The sequence below is a fragment of the Micromys minutus genome (assembly GCF_963924665.1).
Source record: "Micromys minutus genome assembly, chromosome: 10".
NCBI lineage: Eukaryota > Metazoa > Chordata > Mammalia > Rodentia > Muridae > Micromys > Micromys minutus.
Window position 1 is genome coordinate 51,183,120 of NC_137979.1, and position 23,610 is coordinate 51,206,729.

Genomic DNA, 23,610 nt, shown 5'->3' on the forward strand with positions numbered 1-23,610 from the left:
AATTTGCAGTTGAGCAAAATGACTCCTTAGCTCAACGCCATGTTCACGGCATCAGTGTCATATTCCTGTCCGATCTGTTTGTGTCTTACAGAGAACAATAAACCAGAAGTAAAGAGGGTTCTGAGAGAAGCCAAAGTCTTCACAGGTAGGACATCACTACAATGTTTTTACTTTAATAATAAGGGAAGCCAAAGTCTTCATGGCTAGGATGTCATTGAGATGTTTTTATTTTAATGATGCAGTTGTGCTGTGCTTGGATTTCCACCCCCCACCATTCCAACATAAGTTTATTAATGCTCATCCTTAAGATATTTTATAATGAATTTTTTTGCATCCAATTTCTCCTATACCTTTAGCTTTGATTTAGAGTTCAGCCATACAAAGAGATGGTGATATTTAATAAACAAATTATATTTTTTGTGGTTTCTGACAAAAACATGCTTACTTTCACTAGGATTTTAGCAGAAATGTTAAATCAGCTTTCCATGAGCTGAGAGGTCTAGCAGCACTGCATTTATACACCCTCCTTCCCTGCCTCCCTCCTTCCCTCTCTCCTTTTCTCTTTTTCAACTGTCTTGAGACAGAATCTATGTAACGCAGGATGGCCTTGAACTTACCGTGTAGTGGCATGGTGGTCTCGGGCTTGAGATCCTTGTGCCTCAGCCTCTCACATGCTGGACTCACAGGCTTGAGCATCCATACCAGTTCTGGCTTCTTTTGGCCCCTCCCATCTTACCCCTCTTTGCCAAGGTTTGCCCTCTACCTCCTCGCAGCCGCCACTCTTGCTCGATGCCTCAACCACCTCTAGGCCCTGTGATCTTTTAGGTTAATTGGCTCTTGTTTAGAATCTACATAAGTATCAATATTATGATGATGGTGATGATGGTGGCTGTGGTGGTGACAGCAATGACGGTGATATTTCAGAGGATTAAAGTGAGTCCAGCTTTCATCATAATCACATCTAGCAGCAATGAAGGAAGACCAGAGGTCCTGTCATAGTGGCCCATTCTAGACTGTGATTTTCTTCTGGGTTGGGATGCCTTTTGCCAACAAGCTCAGAAGGCCATGTTCTCTTTTAATCAAGAATCAAGAAATATGTTTGGCTTCCTTGGGAATGCATGAGGGGATGAACATGAGGATGAGTCTGGGTCAGCATTTTCATCATTTCAGATCCGAAAATTACCATACACCAACCATTTTTTCCTTTTCTTTTAAAGGGCAGAAAATTGATACAAAAAGACTTCAAGATGTTTTGGAAAGCTATGGTATTAAACTCAATCCAAGTGAAATAGAAAACTTGCTGAAAATGCTGCCAGTAGATGGTAAGCATCACGAGGAGCATCTGAGCTTGTTAGGGAGTCTGATTTTCTGTTGAAACAAAAATGCTTGAAAACTGTTAAAACCTATTAGTGATAACCAATAAAATCTCATGAGATTTTAATTCAAAAATCATCAAATCTCTCAACTATATGTTACCAACATTCCTTACATATTTGTTTTTTAAAGAGAAGGAGGGAATAGAAGGAATAGAAGCAAGTAGAGATGAGGAAAGAAACAGCAAGAATAGGGGGACAAAAAAGCTAAATAATGTGGTTGCATGGTTCTGCAGGAATAAAATATGTACTTAGCCATAAATTTATTATGTATTAAGAAAGGCTGGATTTTTTTAAAATCATGCGTAGTTTGTGTATCACACACATATGCATATGTGTGCATAGAAACCAGAGGACAACCTCAGATGCCATCCTCAGCCTCTCAGTGGTCTGGAGCTCACTCCAATGGCTAGCCAGACTATCTCACAGGTTCTGGAGATTCAGCTAGATATTTGTGTTTGAAGGCAAGTGCCTTCTGACCAACTGACTTCCACCCCAGGCCACAAAAAGATAGAGTTCTTGGCTTTATTATTAAAGGAAATGAAACTAAAAAGAAATCAGGGGAACACAAAGTATATAATCATTCAAACCCATAACTCAAAGATAAACAGAGTTTTTTATGGATTTGTTCTTCATGCTTTTAAGACATGAAATGATTGATTAATTGATGGATAATATTTCTTTTTGTATTAAATTTATTTATAACTTTTCATCATGTTAATATGTGTGCTGACCATAGAAAACCTTGGAAATACAAAAAAGCAAAGGATAATCTTTACACACCAAGAAAACTTTGACTATTTCCAGGTTACATCTTGTTTTACATGTACTTTATGCTCATTGTAACTAGTAAGATTTTAATGCATACTATCAAACCTTTAAAAAAATCAAGTACTGACAAAAAATGTATTCATATACTTTTATGCAAAAATGCTTTTAAAATCTGTACATTTATCTTTGTTTTTTAAATAAAGTTGTTCAATTAAAAAATAAAATAAGATTAAAAAAGAAATAGAAGAAAAAAAAAGAAATAGAAGAAAAAAAAAGCAAAGGCAAAACAATAGCCAGTCCTTCCTTAAATCTGTGCCTACTGTCAAAATTTGGAAACATCTACTCTAGCACCCCGTCTGTAAATATGTCTGTTTTTAACTTCATACTCTTATAGATAAATTCCTATATAGAAATTCATACAAACAGCCTAAAGTTTCTAGAGACTTAGTTGTGAAATGGAAGGTATTTTGTTTATGTATCAAATTTTCTTCCAGATAAGTTATAATTTCAACACCCATAAGTGGCAGTTAAGGAGATCACTTTCCTCATTTGTAATATGGGAACAAAGGGGGACTGTAGACATCTCATTTTTGTTTGATTTCACTCAGGTGCCATTGAGACCAAGTGTTTGGTTTGTATATTCTCCGTGTATATTTGAATTTTTTTTTGGGGGGGGAGGTAAAGGCTTTCCAATTCCGTTTTCTCTGAAGTAGAAGTTGTATCTTACCTTGTGACTCTTCCAATCCACCCTTCTTTTACAGATGATGGAAAAGTTTTTCAGAAAAGGTTGTTGAAGGGTGTAACATCTATGGATGGTAAGGAGCAAAACCAAAAGACCTTTAAGGTCATTATGTGTACTGTGAAGTGAAGCATCCTTTTTTTATGTATTACTGTATTCTTACTTGTGCTAATGTAGAGTCTACATCTTCCAATTACTTTCCTGTGCTGGAACTGTTGAGGTTTCCTTGGATACTCCCACATTCGGGCCCCAAGGAGAATCTGTTCTTTTAACTAGAACAACAACAACAAAACCAAGCCCAACAAACAAAAAACAAAAAACAAAGGGTGAAGTCTCTCACCTAAAGATCTAGGTCAAAAGTAGAGACCAATCACTTTCAGGTATGTGCAACAAAAATAATTCTTGTTTAACAGTCGATGGTAGCTTTCCTTAAGATGGTTTTGTTTTTACATTTGTGTCCAGTATAAAAATTGAGGGAATTTTTTTCTCCTGCTTATTGAGCAACACTGGAAGTTTGGTACTTACCTTAAAATCATCATAACAATGTCAGGAAACAAGTGATTTGTTAAGATTATAATAAAGTGCATGACCGTTATTAAAGAGAAGCCATGCTAGAACAGTATAGCTTTACAATCCATTTTTAATGCATTTGTTTCCTGTCCTCTACTTAGAAACCACTGTTGATGTCGATAAGCTGGATACGTTTTTAGACAACATGGGGATTGAGGTCACCGAGAAAGAATTCGTGGAGCTAATAGACACACTGCCAGAGACCTGTGAGTGCTGAGAGCAGCTTGGGTTGAGTGGGATTCAGGACCAATTTATGAGAAATGTCTTATAGATGTTTCAAAGGCATAGAAAAAATATGAATTTGAAGTTAAAAAAAAGTCTTTAACTTTATTGCCATTAATCTAAAATCAAGTTCCTTCCCCTATGGGGGAAAAATGCTGCATAAGATAAAGTCAGAGGATGATCAGGAAGTAGAAGCCGGAGTAAATGGTTCAAAGAGACAGAACTGGTTCCCTGTTTCTCCCAAGAAGTCTAATTCCCACACCTGCCACTCTGTTGAGAGATACTGCTCAGTGGTACAGTGCAGAATCCTTGTAGCCAAATACCAAGTACTCAACCCTGGCACCTCTAAGACTTCTTTCTCTTATTGCCCCCCTATATTCTTGGGTTTGTATCATTCCAGAATTTTCTCCCTCTCTGCCTTTCCTGAGGTTAATCCATCCTTCCCTCAAACAGTTAGTTAAGTGAAGTGTTCTTAACGGAATTGCATAGAATGCAATAGAATATTTCAGACATCTACCATATAGGTTACATAAATTGGTGTGTTCAGAGTTCTTAGTGTTGCTTACAATAAAGAAAAACAATTTTAAACAGCATCCTAAGTTAGAGTAACAAACAGTTCTAACCTAGGTCTACTGTCTATTCCACACCCTCCTTTCTCACGGATGAGTTCATTAACTTACTGCATGTGTTTTAAACATCACTTTTTTTTATCTCAAACCTGGACTTACAGGTTTCAGTCTAGGAGAGTAGAGTTCTTATCTGTGAGTAAGACAAATAATTGGTCTGATAATTTCTGGTCAGGAATATGGAATGAGAGATTTACCTTAAAACTTTTACTTGAGTGAAAAAATAAAACCCAGGCCATGTTAATTTAATGCAGACATATTCTTTGGAGAACCTTCTGCATAAATATCCCATTTATCATTATTATCATTCCCAATTTAACTTGGTTTTAAGAAGAGTAATGTGGATTGTTTTTTTTAAGATTTATTTATTTTATGTATTTGAGCACATTGTAGCTGTCAGACACACCAGAAGAGAGAGGACATCAGATCTCATTACAGATAGTTGTGAGCCACCATGTGGATGCTGGGAATTGAACTCAAGACCTCTGGAAGAGCAGTCAGTGCTCTTAACCCCTAAGCCATCTCTCCAGCCCCTGGCAATATGTTGTGTTTTTTTTAAGTTCACCTGAAACTTGCAGTCAGGATCTGCCTAGATTTTAATTCTTCCTATGATTTTCTCAGAATTTTCCATCCCAAATTCAATACAATGTTTTATTAATTTGCCTTTAACCAAAAACTTTATAAATCTTCATTTTTTTTTTTCTCATGGGGAAAAAAACTCTCTTTTCCATTTTTAGTTTGTCAGTTTATGTGATGATTAAAAATGTCAGTTTAGTGAAGGGTGAAACTACTGAGCAGCAAGCCTGAAAGCAAACTCCACAGTTCAGTCTGTAAGAGTGTATTAGTGTATTAGTCAAAATCCTCTAGAGGATCAGAACTTAAAGAATGATTATATATTATAATATATTCATATTATAATAAATTCATAAAGGGAATTTATTAGAATGGCTCACGGGCTATGGTGCAGCTGTTCTAGGCTATCTACCAATGGAAGGTCCAAGAAACCAGTAGCTGTTCAGTCCACGAGGCTGGCTGTTGCTGCTGGTCTTCAGTACATGCTGGAATCCTGAAGAAGTAGTCTCCAATACCAGTGAAGACTTGCTGGAGAGAGCAAGCAGGCACAGAGAGCATGCTTCCTTATCCCATGTTTTTTACATAGGCTGTCAGCCGAAGATTTTAGTTAATTCCAGATATGGTCAAGTTGGCCATCAAGAGTAGCTGTCATAAATACAAAGGCACTAGTTTATTAAAAACGCATCTTATATTTAATAGCTCCTAGCAGCTCTGGGTGCCTGCTCAAGACAGACAGTCAACATCCCAGCATGGAGAGGGGTGGGATTAGGAGCTGAGGAGCTCTGACAGTTGATGGATAGTAAGGAAGTGAGAGTCGGTCTTAAGGCTATAGCCCCTTTTAGACCAACCAGGCATATGTCGGCAGCACAAATTGCCCTCAGTGTTTTATACTTTTAAAGGACATGAACTTGGAAGGGGTGGGGGTAAATTCAGAAGAGCTGAAGGAGTAGAGAGTTAATATGATCTGAATATATTGTATGTGTATATGAAATTCTGAAAGAATTTATGAAATATTAGATTAGAAAACTGTACCTTACTAGTTGTGAGAGTTCTACATGCAGTCAGCAGTAATCTGAATGTAAGAGTTCATAGTAAGGCTTAAAAAATAATGTGGAATAAATAGATAGTTCAATCATTATTACTTGCTACACAAGAATGAAGATCTAATTTCAATATCCAGAATCCACATTTTAAAAATCCAAAAACAGAAAACAACAACAACAACAAAGGCATTGTGGTACACAAGCATCAGAGGGGCAAACAGGAGGTGCCCAGGAATCTCTGGCCAACTACCCTAGCCTAATATGCAGGCCTCAGGTTTAGCAAGAGACCCTGTCTACAAAAGAACAAGTCATCTTCTAGGAAACAGTACCTGAGGGTGACCTCTGACCTTCACATAGCCACACGTGTGTGTGCATCTACACATATACAAGCACCTAAGTGAATGCATACCCACATGCCACATACATACACATATACATACTCATACACAAGGAAGGAACAATAAAGTTGACATCATCAGATTCATCAAATGGGCATGAGTCAAATGACCTCCTATATTTTAAAAAGTCCCTATCAACGCAGATTTCTTTTCACCAGCAATCCAAACAGCATGTAAAAGTAAATTTATTTAATCTTAATTCTACATTTTTTTCTATATCTATGCCACAATAACTTCTCATACCCACTCAGAAATCAATATGTTTAGGTGTTCCTGCTCTGTCATACTTTCCATACGAACAAATTACTCCTTGTCATCTTTATTATTCTACCTTTAGCTCAGAGCCTTGTTATTCCAGGTGGGATTACTTACACAGCCTCTGGAATGGTCTAATGACTATACTGTTACCTTAAATTAATCCTGAATGAGGGATGGTTTAGTTAGGATGTAAAAATGGCCTTGTTATTCCTCGGTTAGAGGGACTGGAGAGGAGTCAGGTTCTCTTCTTTGTACCCTCATGGTAACTTGCAACTACCCGTAACTCCTGTTGTAGATGATCCAGTGCCTGCCTCTGGCCTCCACAGACTCAGGCATGTAATGATGCACAGACATACATGTGGGCTTAGTAACGAGATGCATCAAAAGAACGTGAGAGAAAAATCTTATCGACACTAGAACGATGGTGCAAACCATCTCAGTTCTGATAGCTGTTAATGGAACAATCCATTGAAGGCCAAAATTATACATTTTAGAAAGGCAACTTGTCAATGCCATGAAGTCTGTAATTCATTACTGGGGGGCAGGGAAGGAGGTCGGCTCCCATCCTGGAATAGATTGAAGTGAGACAGATTCTGATGCAGGTGTAGCTTGAATAACTGATGGTCTCTAGACATTCTAGCTCTCTATATTGAATGCATGTTGATAACATCTAAAAAGTCCTAAAGAACTTTCTTGCTCATTCTGAGAGTTAAAAGCAGCTATCTTAAATGATTAATACCTCTAGTTTAAAGGCTAAGGATTAGGTTAAGTAGCCTTTGTTCTTTCTCCACAGGAGCTGTTTGGCTCTAATTCTAACCTTCTAGTTAAAGTAGCAGGAAGAAAAGGGGACACGTTGAAAGTGATTTTAGCCTTTATTTCTGAGTTCTCTCTAAATCATTTCCTGAGAAAGTTCTTCTCCAAAAGGTTCTTCTCTCTTTAAGGCTCTTCTCTATGAAAGAATTCATCTCCACTCTCTTCTCCTAATCTTGCTCTTTCCTCCTGCTCTGATGTAACAGTAATGACCTTGCTCTTCATGTTCTCCAGTGTCACTCCCAATGCTTTTACTTTCAATTGCTATGACATGTAGCTGTTCCGTGTCCTTTGTACCTTTTCTAGGGGACTAGATCACATGGCTTGTCTAAGCATATCTCGGTGCCTCTGTCTCTGTCTCTCTTTTGCAAAAGTTTACTAGATTATAAACTCAAATCATAAACTGAGTAAGAAGTTTACAACAGAGAATGTTTACATGAAAATCCACTAAGAGTATCTGACTAAACATTCATTATCTGTCACTTGCTCAACAGGTTCATTTAAAGTTAAAAACCATAATTTTTGTGGCTAACTTGTTAGTGAAGTTTTGTATAGATAAACTCAGGCAATATGTTATCTTCTGTTCTTGCACCTACAGTAAATGGTTAGTTCCCTTCTTATGACCTTTGGTTAATTCCTTTACAACCTCTTGGAATGTGCTCTAAATTGTAGATGCCTTCTTGCTATCTCAGAAGCAATTAACTAATGACACTTGAAGACTGACAGAGTTCTCATTGCTGTTTTGACATCAGAAAGGATTTAATAGCAGTCCTATTATAAGAGATCTTATAATTAAGTTTTAAGATTTTTTATAGAATCATTAATAATTAAGAAATCATCTATTTGTGTATATAGCATCACTACAAGTCAGTACATCTTTGTTGTTCTGCAGAAATCTGCTCAAAATGGTGGGCTAATACCTAATGTTACATATACTTAATAATAACAGGAAAAGCATAGTAATACCAGGAGTCTTTTCTCAGATGTAATCCCCTCAGCCTTTCCTAAAGAAGCAAATCCATCATTAATTTCATAGTCCATGGAAGAACCACCTCAGGAAGATCACCTGCTGGTTTTTAGTGTCTCCTTGATGACTCCTGGCAATTCATAATTTAACTACAGAATGTTCTTACCTTTTTCTAAGTTTGGCTTTTATCAATATCTGAATTTTTTCTGTCTTACAGCTGATGGGGAAGTGAAAGTAAATAGTGTAATGAAAAAGCTGAGTACTATTTTAGGTAAGTAGGAATTTGCTTAATTTTTATACTGTTTTACTGATATCTTCTACTGTGTCTCCATTTTCTTGTTAATTTTACTACTTCAGCATTTCGTTAAACATTTTCAGCTACTCGCTTTGCATCACCTCTGCTTTTACAACAAACACATGCCAAAATTTCAGATATTTCAAATTTTAAACAATGACTAAGGTATTTTCTACATATGTAATTCTTCTTGTGAATTATCAAGAACATTATAGTTTCTGGGCATTGGATTATTTGCATATATGTTTGCTTATAAGAAAATAAAATTTGTTATAGTAAGAAACAGTTTTATATTTCTAGATCTGATACTTTTTCTGTCCTTGTGTGTTGTTTATCTAGTCATGAAAGATGCTGGATGTGTTTTGTTTTTCATAACTTGGATTTATTTGGTGGTGTTCTGTAGCAATGACTATACACTTTTATTAATAGCATTAGAATTTTTGAGTTCTTATTTTTTGGTCCCTTTTCAATCAAAGCCACAGAAGACACTATCAGGGTTGACCATATCTCCTTCACTATTGCTGATTCCCCTTGGAGCAGCAACTACCTCAGTGTCAATCGGGATATTTTTATCCTGTTTTGTCTTTACAAAACTGATGAGTGTGTTTTTTGGTGTGATAATGGCTCTGTGATAATGCAAGAATTCAAGACTCTCAAGAGCAGAATTAAAATAGTTCTGAGACAAAGAAAGCAGAAAGGGTTATATAAAAGACCTAGAGGGTGCTGGAATTCAGGACCATTATCTTATCAGGCCTGAAAGAAGATGAGTTCAAATAGAAGATTAGGTCAAATAATGCCTTATGTTTCCTATAAACAACCTGATTTTTCTTTTACATATATAAAGTCTCACCTCATTAGCCAGTATGGCAATGATTGTATTATGTGATCTTCAAAATAGCATGAAATTGTTATGGTCTTGAATTTAATAATTCTCACGAATGGCATTAATTATTCTTAAAAACCCATTCCACCAGTTACTATTTCTAGAAAATAAACATTTACATATTATAAACATTTGGGGGGGTTACAAGAATACTACAAGGTCTTGCGTTGTCCAAGCTGGCCTTGAACTTGCTATGTAGTCAAGACTCCTCTTGGACTTCTTATCCAGTTACCTCACCCAACCCTAGTAGTGTGGTTACAAGCATGCACTCCAGAAAGATTTGTCTCCACTGGACTTTTTGTAAAGAAACAATATTTGCCGCTATTGATGTTACACACAAAACATAGCTAGTGATTCTTCGATTTGGTCTACTAGTAAAAACCTGAATTATAAAATTATTTGGTGCTTAGGTGGGTATTAGTACAGAAGATCATATTTCTAAGTTGAAAGTGAATAATAGTAAATCAACAAAAAAAAGAACAATGACAAAAAGATTAAAAATAAAAGCATATGAAGATGTGTAAAAACACTGCGTTTTCTTGTTCCAATGATCTTAAGCAAAAGATTTCTATTTCTTAAAGATTTGAAGATGTTCTGAGGGGCTTGGATCTTAAGTCAGAGGTACCGTCCATGTGCCCCTTTTACTTTAGTGAAGTTTTTATCTCCTAAAACTCATGCTGAAACCCTAACTCCCAGGCCTGTGGTATTAGAAATTGGGACCTCAGTAAGTCACAAGAGCTCAACTCTCATGAGTGGAATTAGTGCCTCATAAACTATAAAATGCTTGAGGGGAAATAAGCTCCGAAAGCAGAGGGAATTTCTAAGAATACTCAGTCCTTGTCCAGTCCCAACCTACATCATTACTCTGGGATCACTGTCAAAATAAGTACTCTTTCCTCTGATCCATACCTGTTTATTTTACAGCTAGAAATAGTCTTGACATAGCATCAGTAAAACCCCAGTATAAATGATTCGAGGGACAACCAAGGAATGAGTGATGCAGCTGGACTCCCCAAGAGCAGTAAATACCATTGGTGTGGCAAACATAACTTTGGATTTCTAAGAATCCAGAATGATTCTTCTCTGATTGTCATAATCTTCTTTATATTTGGTACATAAAAAGTCCAAGAGTATTATTGTAACATGCCAACTACATACATAAAAGACTCTTAGGGATGCTGTCAATGAACTCCCCTTCCTTTTTGCACAGTAGCATGGTATGAACTCTGTAGTCTCACACATGATCTCATCTAATCTTACCAAAAGTTTCTATAAGTACCACTAACATAAGAACTGGGGGATTATATTTCTAATGTATGAGCTTTTTCCAGACACATCTGAACTGCCATATGAATTCTATATTGCTTTTCCTAACATTATGGGGGTGGTGGGGTGACACTAGAATTTTGATAGGAAATGGTTGGGAATATGGCTCAATAGGTAAAATGCTTGCTGAGTTCAGATTGTAACCCTGGTGCTGGGAATCAGAGGCAGGCAGAACCAAGGTGTTCATTGGCCAGCCAGTCTGTAGCTGAAATGGTGAGCTATAGGTTCAGTGAGAGACCCTATCTCAAACAACTAAGGCGGAAACACAATTGTATCCTGATCCCAACCTATGTCTTCCACATGAACTCACATGGGTGAATATACCCACACACATGTACACATGCATACATACAAAAGAATTCAGATAGGAATTGGATAGGAAGCTAAGGAAATGGTCCATATTTCAATACATTAATTCTTCTAGTCCATGAATGGAGGATTTCCTTCTGTTTATTTGTATTTTGTTTCTTTTGTTGATTTTCTTTTCAGTTAATCTCTTTAGTTAAATTTATTCTAAGATATTTTGAATTTTTATTTTTATTATTTTTTAAAATGATATATATCTGTATAGATGAATGTAGAGGCCAGAGGCAAGGATCCCCTAGAGCTGGAGTTATTGGTGGTTGTGAGTATCCTGACATAGCCCCTAGGAATCAAACTCAGGTCTTCAGGGAGAGCAACATACACTGTGAGCCTCCAGACCATCTCTCCAACCACTTATCCCTAAGAATTTTTGACAGCTATCATGAATGTAATTAATTTCTTGGTTCCTTTATCAGGGAGTTCATTGGTACTTTACAGACACTACTGATTTTCACATGCTAATTTAGTATCATACAACCTCAGTGGATCTGTTAACTATTTCAAACATATTAGTGGTGAGTAATAATCTTTATGTAAGATGCTGTCATCTGTAAAGACAATTTAACTTCTTCCTTCCAATAGATGTTTTTTTTTTTTACATCCTTTCTCTTGTCCTGTTCCTTTTGCTAAAGATTCCCACTGTTGTGTTAGTAAAAGTGTCAGGAAGGGCATTGTCAATTCATTGTCAATTCTCTATGAGAAAAGTCCAAGTTTTCACTGTAGCATATAATATAAGTTGGCTATAGATTTACCACTAATGGCCTTCTGAAGCACATCACTTCCATAACTAATGTACTGTGTTTTAACATAAAAAGCTACTGAACTGAACTATTGTTCTGCACCTGTTAGAATGATCTTATGGGTTTTTTCCTTCCTTCTACTACTATGATATAACATATATTGTTTTTGTATGTTAAATGATCACACTCTACTATGGGGAAAAAGCTTTTTAATGAAAGTTTAAATTTTGCGTGTTTGTGTTTGGGTGAAGATTTTGTATCTGTCTTTGTCAGAGATGGTGGCTTGGAGTTTTCTTTCTTTTGTGTTTCTCTGACTTTTCTATTAGAATAACAAAACCCAAATCCATGTTTGAAACACTTTCTCACGAGCATTTACTTGCGAGTGAATTTTTAGCACATTCTATTAATCAACTAATTAATATAAGACATGTAATATGTATGCCTTTTAAGTGAAACTGATGCACATTATAATTTATAACTCCAACTATGATCACTTTAAACTCCTGAAGTAAATAATTAAATTTTATTTTATATAAAAAAGCGCTCAAGGATTGCTTGTTTTACGGTCATCTGTATACTTATTTCAAGTTCACAAGTTTTATAATTTTATAGTGTCAAGTATCATAGCTTTTATGTTCTTAAATTCTTCTCTTGTCACCATTTATGTTTCCTAGGAGAATCAGTGGATATTAATGATGTAGAAAATGTTCTGAAAGACATAAAAGTTGAATTCACAGATAAAGATTATTTGGAACTGATAAAATATATTTCACCTGATGGTAAGCATATGTATATTTTATTGATATGCACTGATAAGGATTGTTATGTATTTAAATGCTTCATACCTTTTTTTGTACTTGATTAGGAGACTTTTTTGGTGGCACACTGTTACCAGAGTTTTTTATTTCTTAATATTTTATTTAATATTCATACATTCATTGAATGTGTTTTGATCAGTTGCAGTCCTATTCCTTCCTACTCCAAGTTCCCCCCGAGTCCCCTTCTACTTTCCTCTCTAAATTTCATGTTACCAGGACTTTAAAATCATTTCTTAGAACTTCCAGAATATCTTTGCCCAAAGAATATCTGGATCATTTACTTCTCAGTATGGTACCAAAGCTATTTCATTCTTTTCTCCTGATAAGGAAAGCATGTGTATTGTTCTTCTTTCCAATAACATGCCAGAAAGTACAAAGAAAAATATAAAAGAGAAAAATAAATGATATTAGTTAGAAATTTAAAATAAATTAAATGGGTTATATCTTTTAGAATGTTCAACCAATGATAATTATTTTTTGTACAAGAGTGTATAAAATAGCCTCATGAAAGCCTTCTTCAAGGACAGGAGAGATGGCTCAGTGGTTAGGAAATTTTCCTTCCTTGCAGAGGACCCAGGTTTAATTCCCAACACACACATATAATTCCAGTACTAGGGGATCTAATGCCCCCTTCTGGACTTCCCAGGACCAGATATATAAATAGTGCACATATGTGGTCCCCAAACACACATATACTTAAACTACATGTTTTTTTTTTTTCAAATTTAAAGCAATAAAGGCTTTCTCCAAACAAACTCCATTATTGAGAGATGACAAACAAATCTTGGAGGAAACCATCACAAAGCTGATTTCTCTGAGTCAGAGTATTGTTAGCATTATAGTTTGTTGCTTGTTTGTTCTGGCAGATCTTCCTCTTTATCGTTTTTTGACCTGAGTTGTTTTTTTTTTTCTTACAGTTTCAGGAAAAGCATATAAAAAAAGTATATTCGATTGTATAAAGAATCTTAAACGTGAGTACAAAGCATCATGAGAACACAGATAAATATAATTCCAATATTGTTCATGTATATAAATTCATCTTTATTAATTATAAATATCATACATTATTTTCACAGGATGATTTTTATATTATTATGTACTCCAATGTAAACTATTAGGTTATTATGCTGTGATTCTCTGGGAATTTATCTAGACCCATTTCAAATTTCGTATGTTCAATATGAACAAATGATACCATCAGAGAATGAGGTACAACATCTAGTTTGGACATTGTTTCTTCTTCTGCCTGTGACTAGGCCTTCATGAATCATAAGTCCTCATAGGAAAAGTTACAACCATAGCACTCCTGAATTGACAAAATTTTCCACACTTTGATATCTTTTTAACACATTGCCTTTCCTAAGGAGGAAAAATTGATGTGAATAACTTGAACCCATTTCTGGAAAACATGGGGATTGAACTGTCACAGAATGAACTTGAAGACTTTGCAGAAAGTCTACCAGTTGATGGTAAGTTTTATAAGCTAAAATATGTCCCTTTGGGGACACCTTAGGTTTAGCAGCTTCCATAGATGGCATTTATTTTATATCAAAATGGCATTTTGAAAAGTTTAAAGTAGATAAAAACAAAGTTTGTCTTTATTAGTTCAAGTCTAGCAGATATCTTCCACTGTAGATGATGAAGGGGAATGAATCCCAACAGAGCCTTCTCAAGTGAGAATGAAGAAGAAAATCAAACAAGAGACCTTTGTAGACATACTGAACATTACATGATTACAAAGAAATTTGTCTGCTAGTAATGTTTCAAATAGAGTAATGACTGTCTAGTGTGAATGATTTGCTTTTCTAAATGAAAAGAGCAATGGATAGAGAAAAATATAGGAACTTAAAGTAATATATAACTGTGGATACTAAGAATAATCCTACTACTGTAATAAGGTATTGTCTGTGATATAAGATTTGGATTTTAAATATAATAATAAAATAGGGATTATTTCTAATAGAAAAATAATTGGCCAATATTGATTGAAGAAGACATGAAAAATATACCCAGAACAATAATGGTAGCTGAGAAAATAGTTGACTCTTCACAACTAGCCATTACTCTAACCACAGACAACAGGCTAAATCAGTTCTTTCTTTTGTCTTTTGGTTCTTGTAGTCCTGGGGATTGAGCCTAGAACCTTGCACATGCTAGTTGAATCCTCTTTACCACTGGGGAGTATCACCAACACAAGCCCAGATCATTTTAGGAGTAACTTCTTTCAAATCTTTCAGTAATTGTTGTATTACTTTAGAACGCACAGTGGGATTAGCAGTGCTCTTTTGAAATTTGGAAGCATCCCCACAATAACACACCTACTCCAACAATACCACACCTCCTAATCCTTCTCAAACAGTTCCACTAGCTAGAGGCCAAGTATTAAAGCATATGAGCCAGTAGGAGCCACAATGTATAAATCTAAGTAGAAGAAAAGAAAATTAAAGGGACATGTTTCATTTACTTGGTGTTAATTATCTGAAAATATGGGCATTTAGAACTAAAATTTAGATGATTTCAGAATTCTAGCAGGGATGGGTGAAAAGAGCCTCATTGTAAGTCTGTGATTTTTTTTTTTTTGTGTGTGTGTGCAGAAAATGGAAAGGTTGATCTAAAATCAATTGTACCGAAAATGAACGAGTTCATAGGTAAGTTTCTCCAACACAGATATCCAAATGCTATAAATAAATATCTTAAATGTTTTATCAATATATTTGTTGACATCAACATAGTCATTTAATTATTTATCAGGTAAAACTTATCTGATAACTTACGTATTCAAAATAATCTACAGTATTTACTTTCTTATTGTTGTTTGTTTAATGAGGAAGCATCTTTATGTAGCCCTAGCTGTCCTGAATTTCACTATGTAGATCAGACTAGCTTCAAACTTACAGAGAGATCCTACTGTCTCTGCCTTCAGCATGCTGGGGCTAAATATGTAAGCTACCATGTCGAGAACAAGACTTATTTTTAATGACAAGTCCTATGTTTTTTAGGGATATATTTTTTTTATTTATAAATACATCTTGGTTGTATGTAAATACCTAAATTTTAAGTAAGAACATTAATAAGTAGGAAACATTTAAGACAATGCTTGTCTGCATGATCAGTTTTCTAAGTCAGTATAATTATTCTTAGAATTATCTCTACCAGCAATTCTGAACCATTTGCATATTAGGTGCATTCCGCATGCCAGCCCTCAACACTTGAGAGCCTTCGTTGAGCTGATATAACAAGAGTAGATTCACTTTGACTTCTTTTGACCTCTGTCACTTTGTGTTTGTTCATTCCATCCTGTCTTTTCTCTTTAATTCCAAGCTGATATTGCATCCACATAACTATTATTTTCAAAGACACACTAAAGATCATATTAATTAATAGCATGTTCCTACAAATGCCCCATCTTTTCTATTGGATTATCAGGCTAGGCCTATGTGGAAAGCTACATGCCAAAGGCAATCCTGATGACTTCAGTTCAGTCCCCAGCACCTACTGTTGACAGTGAGAACTGACACACAGTCATACTCAGACCTCCACATGCCCTAGCATGAGTGCCAACCCCCAACACACACACACACACACACACACACACACATATACACACACACACACACAACAACAACAACAACAACAACAACAACAACAACAACAAATATTTTCAAATAAGTTATAAGTTCTTAAGATGTTCACCTGTAAACATTCTGCCTTTCAAAGGAGAAAAGATCAGTGTCGGTGGCCTGAGAAACACTGTTGAACAAATTGGAGTCCAGATGAATGATAAAGAGTATGTGGACCTGCTGGAAAGGCTGCCATTTGATGGTGAGATGTGGGCATGTTCCTGAGACCTCTAGAAACTCAGTCTTATGGTTCTACTTTCTGAAATGTATACATATGTATGTGTACATGTATGCATATGTACGTGTATATATATGTGTATATGTATATATGTGTATACATATTTGTGTATGTGTCTGTGTGTGTTCTGTTTCCATGTGTGTGTGGTGGGCATTCATTTTTATGTGTGTAGGTATGGTGTGTAGGTGTGCATGCATGTGGAGGCCCAGGTTGATGTGAAACATCTGCAATGCTCTTCTATCTCATTCATTCAGGCAGGTCTCTCAACCAAACCCAAATCTCAAAGGTTTAACTGGTTTCACTAACCAACCTGCTCAGGGATCCCCTGTCTCTACTTTCCAAGGCTAGAAGTACAGGCAGGCTGCCACTCACGCCCAGCATGTATGCGGGTTCTAGGGATTCAGACTCATGTTCTTAGAGCATGGGGCAAGTGCTTAACCACTGAGCCTTCCCCTCTACCTCTAAAATACACATTTTGAAATGATATGGTTGAAATGTTACCAGTACTCATCCTCCAGCCCTTCCTTATGAACAGTCTGTTATTCTGTGCCTCAGATGCAGAACTTAATACTCAGAGAATCTTCCACAAAATCAGTTGTTGAGAAGGAAAAAAAAATATGTTCTTGCTGATTTTTCAGAGGGAAGGTGGAGCTTACATCTTTCTTCTGTTTCACAGCAGAGGTCCTCATGAGAAGTCCCTGTCCTCTCTGGGGCACATTCCTAAATCTTGGTGCTGAGACTTGTCTTTTCCTTATCCCTTCCCTTCCCCCCAAGCTAAACCCTAATCACTCTTTTTTATTATTATTATTTTTTATTCTCAGTGTTTGGAAATAGGCCAGATCTCTCTCCTTCTCCTCCTTTAAACAAAAGAGCTCAACATCTTCTAGAAGTAATCCTGTTTTATTTTAATTTTATTAGGAAAGTCCCACATTGTAGCCAAGGTTAACCTTAAAGTCTCTTCATAGCCCAAGTTGGCCCCAGACTCTCAGCTATCCTTCTGTTTCTCAAAGAAAGCTTTTTAAAAAGCACGGTTTTAGCCAGACATGTTAATATGTTAATATTAATACTAGAATCCCAGTACTGGAAAGGTAGGGGAAGAGAAGTAAGAGGAAGAGGAGGCAGAGAAAGAAGAGGAAGGGGTGATTTAAAAATAGTCTAAGTTATACAGTGAAACAATCAAAAGGGAAGGGAAGGAAAATATTTTCAAGCCTCTTCTTGGGCTGGAGACATTGCTCAGTGGTTAGAACTCAGGCCACTCCTGCAGAGGACCTATGTTCTGTTCCCATCACACATATGGTGGTGTGCAACAATCTGTAACTTTAGTTCCAGGAGATCCAGTGGCCTCTTCAGGCTTCTACAAATACTAGGCACACAGGCACACACTTGGTATGCACTACATTCAAGCAAACACTCATGCACATAAAAATAAAACTAAACTCTTTTAAAAGTACCTTCTCACAAATACCTGCTTCTATAGGTAATTCTTGTATCAGGTGCTAAAAAATTAACTTTTCCCGTATTGTTATACTAGTTCAGAAGTTAGTAAAACCTTCAAGTATGAGCCTTGCCATTAAAGACTAAAAAAATTCCTGCTGCCTCTTAGGCCACAAGCTGATCTCCCTTTAGTAGTGAGAAAGTGAAAGCAGTGGGAAGAGTGTGTAGAAAGGGGGATGATGGGAGGAGGACTCCAGAGTAAGAGATGCTCCAGCACACGGGAGGCAGAAGGAAGAGAATCCAGAGTTCAAGACAAGTCTGGGATTCATAAGCAAGACCCAAGCAGAAAACAAGAAATCAAGGAAGGAAGGAAGAAAGGAAGGAGGGAGGGAGGAAGGGAGGGAGGGAGGGAGGGAGGGAGGGAGAGAGGGAGGGAGGGAGGGAGGGAGGAAGGAAGGAAGGAAGGAAGGAAGGAAGGAAGGAAGGAAGGAGGGAGGGAGAGAGGGAGGGAGGGAGGGAGGGAGGGAGGAAGGAAGGAAGGAAGGAAGGAAGGAAGGAAGGAAGGAAGGAAGGAAGAAGGCTCAGAGACCATCAAGGAAGCAGGACTGGAAGATCTATGAACCACAGGTAAGGAGGACAGTAGTGAAGCAGTATCTAAACATGCCAGGACCATCTTACTCAGGAGCCTGCAGCAGCTATGCTTCCCTGCATGAGAACAAGTCCAGGTTCCAGCACAGATGAGGAGGGAACACAGCAGCCTCCACCCCTAGGTCAGAGGCTAGAGACAGTTGCCGGTGCTAAGGGAGCCTGTTTTCTCTGGGAATGTGATCCCTGGTAGGTTGCTCCCGTGGGGGCCCCAATGCCATGCATTCGCATTTGAACAGTACTAACTGGATCTGGTGGACTGTTTTAAAAGGGGGTGAGGCTGGGGAGATGGCTCATCAGTTAAGAGTACTTGCTGTTCTCTCAGAAGACTTGAGCTCTGTTCCCAGCACCCACGCCAGACAGCCCACCGCTCCTGTAACTCTAGGTCCAAAGGATTCCACCCCATCTTCTGACCTTCAGGGACACCAACAAAGCATGTGTGCATGCATGTGTTTTTAAGAGAACAGAGTTAGGAAGAAGACATGGGAGAAATGTGGGGATCAATAAGATTGAAATACAATATATATGTATATGTGTATATGTGTTATGTATGTGTATATATGTGTGTGTATATGTATTATGTATGTGTATATATGTGTGTGTGTGTGTGTGTGTGTGTGTGTGTATAAAGTTCTCATGTTCTCAAAGAATCAATCAAAATATATTTTAAAACCAAGGTGCTGGAGAGATGACTCTGTGGGTGCAAACATTTGTTGCTCTTGTGAAGGACCCAGGCTTGGTTCTCAGCACCCAGCTATCAGTCTCTCCAAATTCCAAGGAACTGAACACCCTTCTTGGCCTTCAAGTACACCAGCAAGCATGATGTGCACAGACATAGATGCAGGCAATCACTCATAGACATGAAAAGTATGAATAAATACTTTTTTAAAAATAATATTTAAAGATGGAAAAGAACACGAAGAAGAACGGCGAATGTGTGGAATGCTACTCTCTTCCATAAGCTAGTGTTTGTCTTGGAGGTAAATGTAGTAATAGATCAGTTACTTTAGTTCTAATGGTGCTCAGGAGCCACGCTCACCACACACTGTGACAACACTCACCCCAAGGTTACAGTAAAGGGATGGAGGTGTAGAGCCACCTAAGGCCAAGCCCGAGCATGTAGACCCGAGCTCTCAGCCTCTAACCAGATGCTTACTCTGTACATCATGGTCTTAGTCCTCAACCTCATCATGACTTGAAGGTTGGAGATGGACCCACTTCGTAAGGTCAGCCACAGAAGTCTGACTCTGTATTCTCCGAGTCCTGAACTGTAACTTTTTTTTTTTTTTTTTTTTTTTTTTTACAGAAAATAAGCATGTTTTTCGAAATAGAGTCCTGTCGAGTCTGAGGTCTTCCAAAGGTGAGTGGTAAATGTCCTGAGAAAGTTATAAATAGGATTGGTTAAATATACTCGGTATCTGTCCGTTTCTCCTGGTTTATAATTTTTCTGGTACCTCTTCTATGTATTGATCATGTCTTTGTATGGATTTGGTGTGTAAATTAGGTCAAGTTCAAAGGAATCAGCCTTGAATGCATAGTTTTTTTCTGTGTGCCTTGAATGGACTTCATGAAAGCTTGACCATCACTGTGCTGGATTAGAACCACCACAGTGCTTGACTGGGAACTGTCATTTATTAAAACTGTCAATAGAAAATATTACAACTCAGAGTCCAGTTATCTAGTCATAACCACTTGATATTTTCAAGCCATTTAAAATGTCAAAATTTTTATATAGTCAGAAGTACTCTACTGTCCCATTGGAAGTTTGTACACATGACACCAGGGTCCTGGTCTTCATCTAACAGTCGCACTCTTCCAGTGCTAAAAGCAATTCCATGCCTGCAGTTGACATGAAGTGACTGATTTGTGATGGGTATATGGAGTACCCACACATCTGACCAAGGGATAAATGTGTTTGAGACTCACTACTAGTTAGGTGCTTGCTGTGGGGTGGCAGATATACTCACATATACTCACAGGCATGATTCATGTCATTCATGGTAGGACTATTTTCCCTAGGATGATGATTTCAACTTCTGGGCTTTACATGAAGCCACAGCCCTACCCAGTTAAAACTGTTTTCTTACTTTAACCATTCTTCGTAATAATTGTATGTAGCTATGTTTTTCTGTGGGATAAAGATGTTCTCAATAGCACCCACTTAAGTAGATATTTAACCCCTAGAGGTACCGTTTGGTTTTTGGTTTTATCAATTATACATAAAACTACAGTGTGTATTTACCCTTCTCCTTTGGCATGACCTCTTTCTGTGAAAAGTGGAATTTGTAGCCCAAAAGTTATGAGAACTTTAAAGGGACATCATTGCTAAACCACTTTCAAACAATTTTCCAATTTTTTAACTCTATGTTTATTTGCCTTTGTCTCTTGAGACAAAGTCTCACTATGAAGTCCTGGAACTCTCTATGAAGACCAGGCTGGCTTCTAACTCATAAAGATCCACCTGACTTGGCCTCTCGGATCCTGGCAGTAAAGGCATATGCCTCCATACCCAGTCCAATTAACTATTAATAGTAGCCACGCATGGTGAATGTCATTCTAACTTAGCAAGAGAAGTCTTTATGTCTGGACTGAGGTTTGCTCACATTCTTGACCTTCTTTTTTTAAGATGGAAGGGTTGATCCAAATAATCTGAAAACACTCCTCATGAACTTGGATCTGAAACTCAAAAACAAGGAAATAAAGAGTGTGGTGCAGAAGCAGAATGTCGGCAGTAAGCACAAGGGACCTGTGGGGCTGGGCACAGGGTCTAGGGAATCAATGTAAGAATGCCTGCATGTCTATAGCATCAGCACTCAGGAGGCAGAGGCAGGAGGATTGCTAGAAGTCCAGACAACACACACACACATACATACGCACCATCTACAATTAGATTAATCTGAGAATTTAACATTTTTATGGAGAGGAATTTGGCCTGAAAGCAAGAAGGAATGCTATCTTTCCCCCTTTGAAATCTGAAGTTGTCTTGATGCTGTCCCAGTGAGTGCTGAGGGCACACTGGCAGACCAGAGACTTCTAGGGAAAAAAAAAAGAAGAAGAACATGGGAGCAGTGGTTAAAAGTGAATTAACTGCAAAGACACAGAGAAAGATCTACAATGGGAAATAGTAGAGCATTAATATTTCCTAAAGGATCAGTGACATGAGATAAATACAGAAGTGGGTAACATAGGGGACAACATGTCAGGAGTAGATGGAGGATAGGAAGCAGGGACAGAGACAGAGAGACACAGAGAGAGATGACAGCAAGAGAGACACAGGAGAGGGGAGACAGGCAGGGATGACAGCAGCAGCAGAGACACACAGAAAAAGAGGAGAGAGAAGAGAGAGGAGAGAGGGAGAAAGAGAGAGAGGGAGAGAGAGGGGGAAGAGATAGAGGAAGGGAGAGGGGGGAGAAGAGAGAGCACCTTTTTTTGAATTGTATCACCGCCGTATTTAGAAAGCAACTAAAGATTCAAGGACTGAATTATTCATGGTACATAAAGGCCATGAAGACATGGCACATATGACAGCAAAACCCTGTGTTAAAGACAATGGCCACAGTACAAGATTCCAATGAGGAATTCCTCATTCAAAGCAGGAAATATACATTCAAGGTAAACACAAATAGATTAGTAAAATGTATAGTCTCCTATCAGATCCTAATTTATAATTTTTCTAAGTTTTATGCCATCATCTTACTTGTTTTTGTTCTGTATTACAGCTGGCCAAAGTATCCCTTTGAAAAAAGTGCTGGCAGATGTGAACTCAGTTATAGGCAAGTTAAAAGTTATATAAACTTTAAAACCCTACATTTTAATACCTCGTGTCTTTTCAATAGCACATGAATTTATGAGCACAGGAGGCATATAAACAAAACCCTGGAGTCTTGTCAGTGTACTGCTCCCTCATCTAGATGTCCCAAGGTTGCTGTTCCGCACAAATATAAGGACCTTAGTTCAAGCCCTTGTGGGGGAATACCCTTTTAATCTCAGCACGGGGAATGCAGAGGTAGACAGATCCCTGGGGCTTTCTGGCTGGCCAATCTATCATACTGTATGAACTCCAAGCCAGTGAGAAACACTGTCTCAAAAAATCAAGGTGTATGGCCCTTTGAAGGACCCCAGATGAGGCTGACCTCTGACCTCTATGCCCACACTTACCTGCACATGCATATGCAGCCATAAATATACCCATGCATGCCTATAAAACAGACAAATTATTTTCAAATTAAGTGTAATAAAATAGCTCTTCTCCCCAGATTGAAAGAAATATGTTCTGGTTGTCCTCTTGTTTATTCTGCTTTGAATAAAGCCCCTCTGCCTGTTTCCCTAACAGTACATGCTGTAATATAAAAACATGGACAGTTTTCTTCCATGCTTTTGCTGTTTAGATATTTCTTCATATTGCACATCTTACTTACCATTTCTGTTTTTTGAAGGAGAAAAAATTAATGTCAAAGATGTGAAAAATTTTGTGGAAGATACTGGGATAACATTGACACCCAAAGAACAGGTGGAACTGATCAAAAATCTACCAGTTGATGGTAACCTTTTCAAAAACTGTGATGGTGTCGAGGAAAATCAAATTAGGTGTTAAGATATATTAAAAAGCAAACTTTATTTTCTAAGTGACTGAATCCTAGGATGGTAGTTGTTATGTTTGTTTGTTTGGTTGGTTGGTTGGTTGGTTGGTGGGTGGGTGGGTGGGTTGGTTGGTTGATTGGCTAGTTGGTTGATTGATTAATTGGTTGGTTAGTTAGTTGGTTGGTTGATTGGTTAGTTGGGGTTTTTTTTCAAGAGCTGTCAAAAATTTTTTCAAATGACATTTTTCTTACTGCAGAGAGCATAATTTTGCTTTTTCAGCAACTCTCTTTTCTTGATTTCCTATGTTTGGAGATGAA

At 37.4% G+C, this 23,610-nt stretch overlaps 1 protein-coding gene across 1 annotated transcript in view; it reads left to right on the forward strand.

Annotated features, from left to right (window-relative positions):
- EFCAB3 (EF-hand calcium binding domain 3) overlaps positions 1-23,610 on the forward strand; it is a gene marked incomplete at both ends in the record, with an annotated part of 388,991 nt that overhangs the window by 243,724 nt on the left and 121,657 nt on the right. The window contains 14 exons of the mRNA XM_080922461.1: positions 92-145; positions 1,218-1,322; positions 2,906-2,959; positions 3,555-3,659; positions 8,568-8,621; positions 12,632-12,736; positions 13,693-13,746; positions 14,140-14,244; positions 15,370-15,423; positions 16,493-16,597; positions 20,019-20,072; positions 21,339-21,443; positions 22,432-22,485; positions 23,149-23,253. Of these exons, the coding sequence (XP_080778587.1) occupies positions 92-145; positions 1,218-1,322; positions 2,906-2,959; positions 3,555-3,659; positions 8,568-8,621; positions 12,632-12,736; positions 13,693-13,746; positions 14,140-14,244; positions 15,370-15,423; positions 16,493-16,597; positions 20,019-20,072; positions 21,339-21,443; positions 22,432-22,485; positions 23,149-23,253 (1,113 nt within the window). The remainder of the gene's footprint in view (positions 1-91; positions 146-1,217; positions 1,323-2,905; positions 2,960-3,554; positions 3,660-8,567; positions 8,622-12,631; positions 12,737-13,692; positions 13,747-14,139; positions 14,245-15,369; positions 15,424-16,492; positions 16,598-20,018; positions 20,073-21,338; positions 21,444-22,431; positions 22,486-23,148; positions 23,254-23,610) is intronic.